We start from the raw sequence: 1123 nt of genomic DNA on the forward strand, positions 1-1123 counted from the left end.
AGGAGGCAGAGCTGGACCCCAAGGTTGAGGAGCTTTCACCCAGCCCCTAGAGCCTGGCACTTTGAACTTGAACTTAAAGCCTCCAAATTGTAAGAACAAACTCCTGTTTGTTAAGGCCATCCCATTGTGGTATATTCCTGTCAGAGCAGCACTAGGGAACCAGAACACCCTCTAAAGTGGTCCATGTGACCGTCAATGTTAGCTCTGTCAACAGCCAGCAAGGACCCAACACCTGCCGACAGCCACGTGAGCAAGCTTGGAAGGGGGCCTCTCCCACAGAAGCTTATCGAGCCTTCAGAGAAGACCACAGCCCCAGCCAACATGCTGATGGCAAATCCTGAGCCAGGGGGAGCAGCTACTTTGCACCCAGATTCCTCATCTTCAGAAGACGAGAGATAATAAATGTGTGTTGCATCACGATGCTAAGTTGGAGGGTAATTTGTTGCACGGCCATAGATAACCAACAGAGAGGCCCAAAGAGATTGAGTGAGCTGCCCCAAATCACTCAGCTCCTAATCCAGGAACGTTGGGCCCTAACTTGGCCTCTTTACCTTCCCCTTGCAACTGGAAGGGATGTACGGAGAGCACTGTACCAGGAGAAGTTTAAACCCATGGCCTTCAGGTCGATTCTGGCTCTCAGCAACCCTACAGGACAGAGAAGAACTGCTCCGTAGGGTTTCCAAGACGGTAATGTTTACAGGAGCAGACTGTCACATCTTTCTCCCACAGAGTGGCTGGTTGGTTTGAACCACTGACCTTTTAGTTACCAGCCAAGCACTTAACCACTGCACCACCTGTGAGAAGTTACAAACCTAAAATACCATGGACTGGTCTCAGGGTAAGGTACCCACCTGTTGTCAAAGAAGGCACGGATGATTTTGGATCGGATCGGATTGAGCTCCAGGTCAGGGACGTTGTTGAAGTTCTCCTTGCTGGTTTCCAAGGAGGACAAATGCCGGGAAAAGAGCAGCAAGAGAAAGCAGATGTCAGACAGCCTGGTCCTCGCTCACTGAGCTGCGCTGTCATCCCTAGCAGGTCCCACGAGAACAGCCCAGAGTTACAGAAAGGACTGGGCTATGTTTTAGCTCTGTCTGCTTCCCTTACCTTTAGCCTGGGGTTGGGG

At 51.2% G+C, this 1123-nt stretch overlaps 1 protein-coding gene across 1 annotated transcript in view; it reads right to left on the reverse strand.

Moving 5' to 3' along the window:
• Nucleotides 1-1123, reverse strand: part of TESC (tescalcin) — a 74226-nt gene that overhangs the window by 15787 nt on the left and 57316 nt on the right. Inside the window, exon 3 of the mRNA XM_042780612.1 lies at nucleotides 852-932. Coding sequence (XP_042636546.1) covers nucleotides 852-932 — 81 coding nt within the window. The remainder of the gene's footprint in view (nucleotides 1-851; nucleotides 933-1123) is intronic.

This window comes from Orycteropus afer, unplaced genomic scaffold, assembly GCF_000298275.1.
Source record: "Orycteropus afer afer isolate SDZICR_OR568_19922 unplaced genomic scaffold, OryAfe1.0 scaffold00048, whole genome shotgun sequence".
Classification (NCBI taxonomy): domain Eukaryota; kingdom Metazoa; phylum Chordata; class Mammalia; order Tubulidentata; family Orycteropodidae; genus Orycteropus; species Orycteropus afer.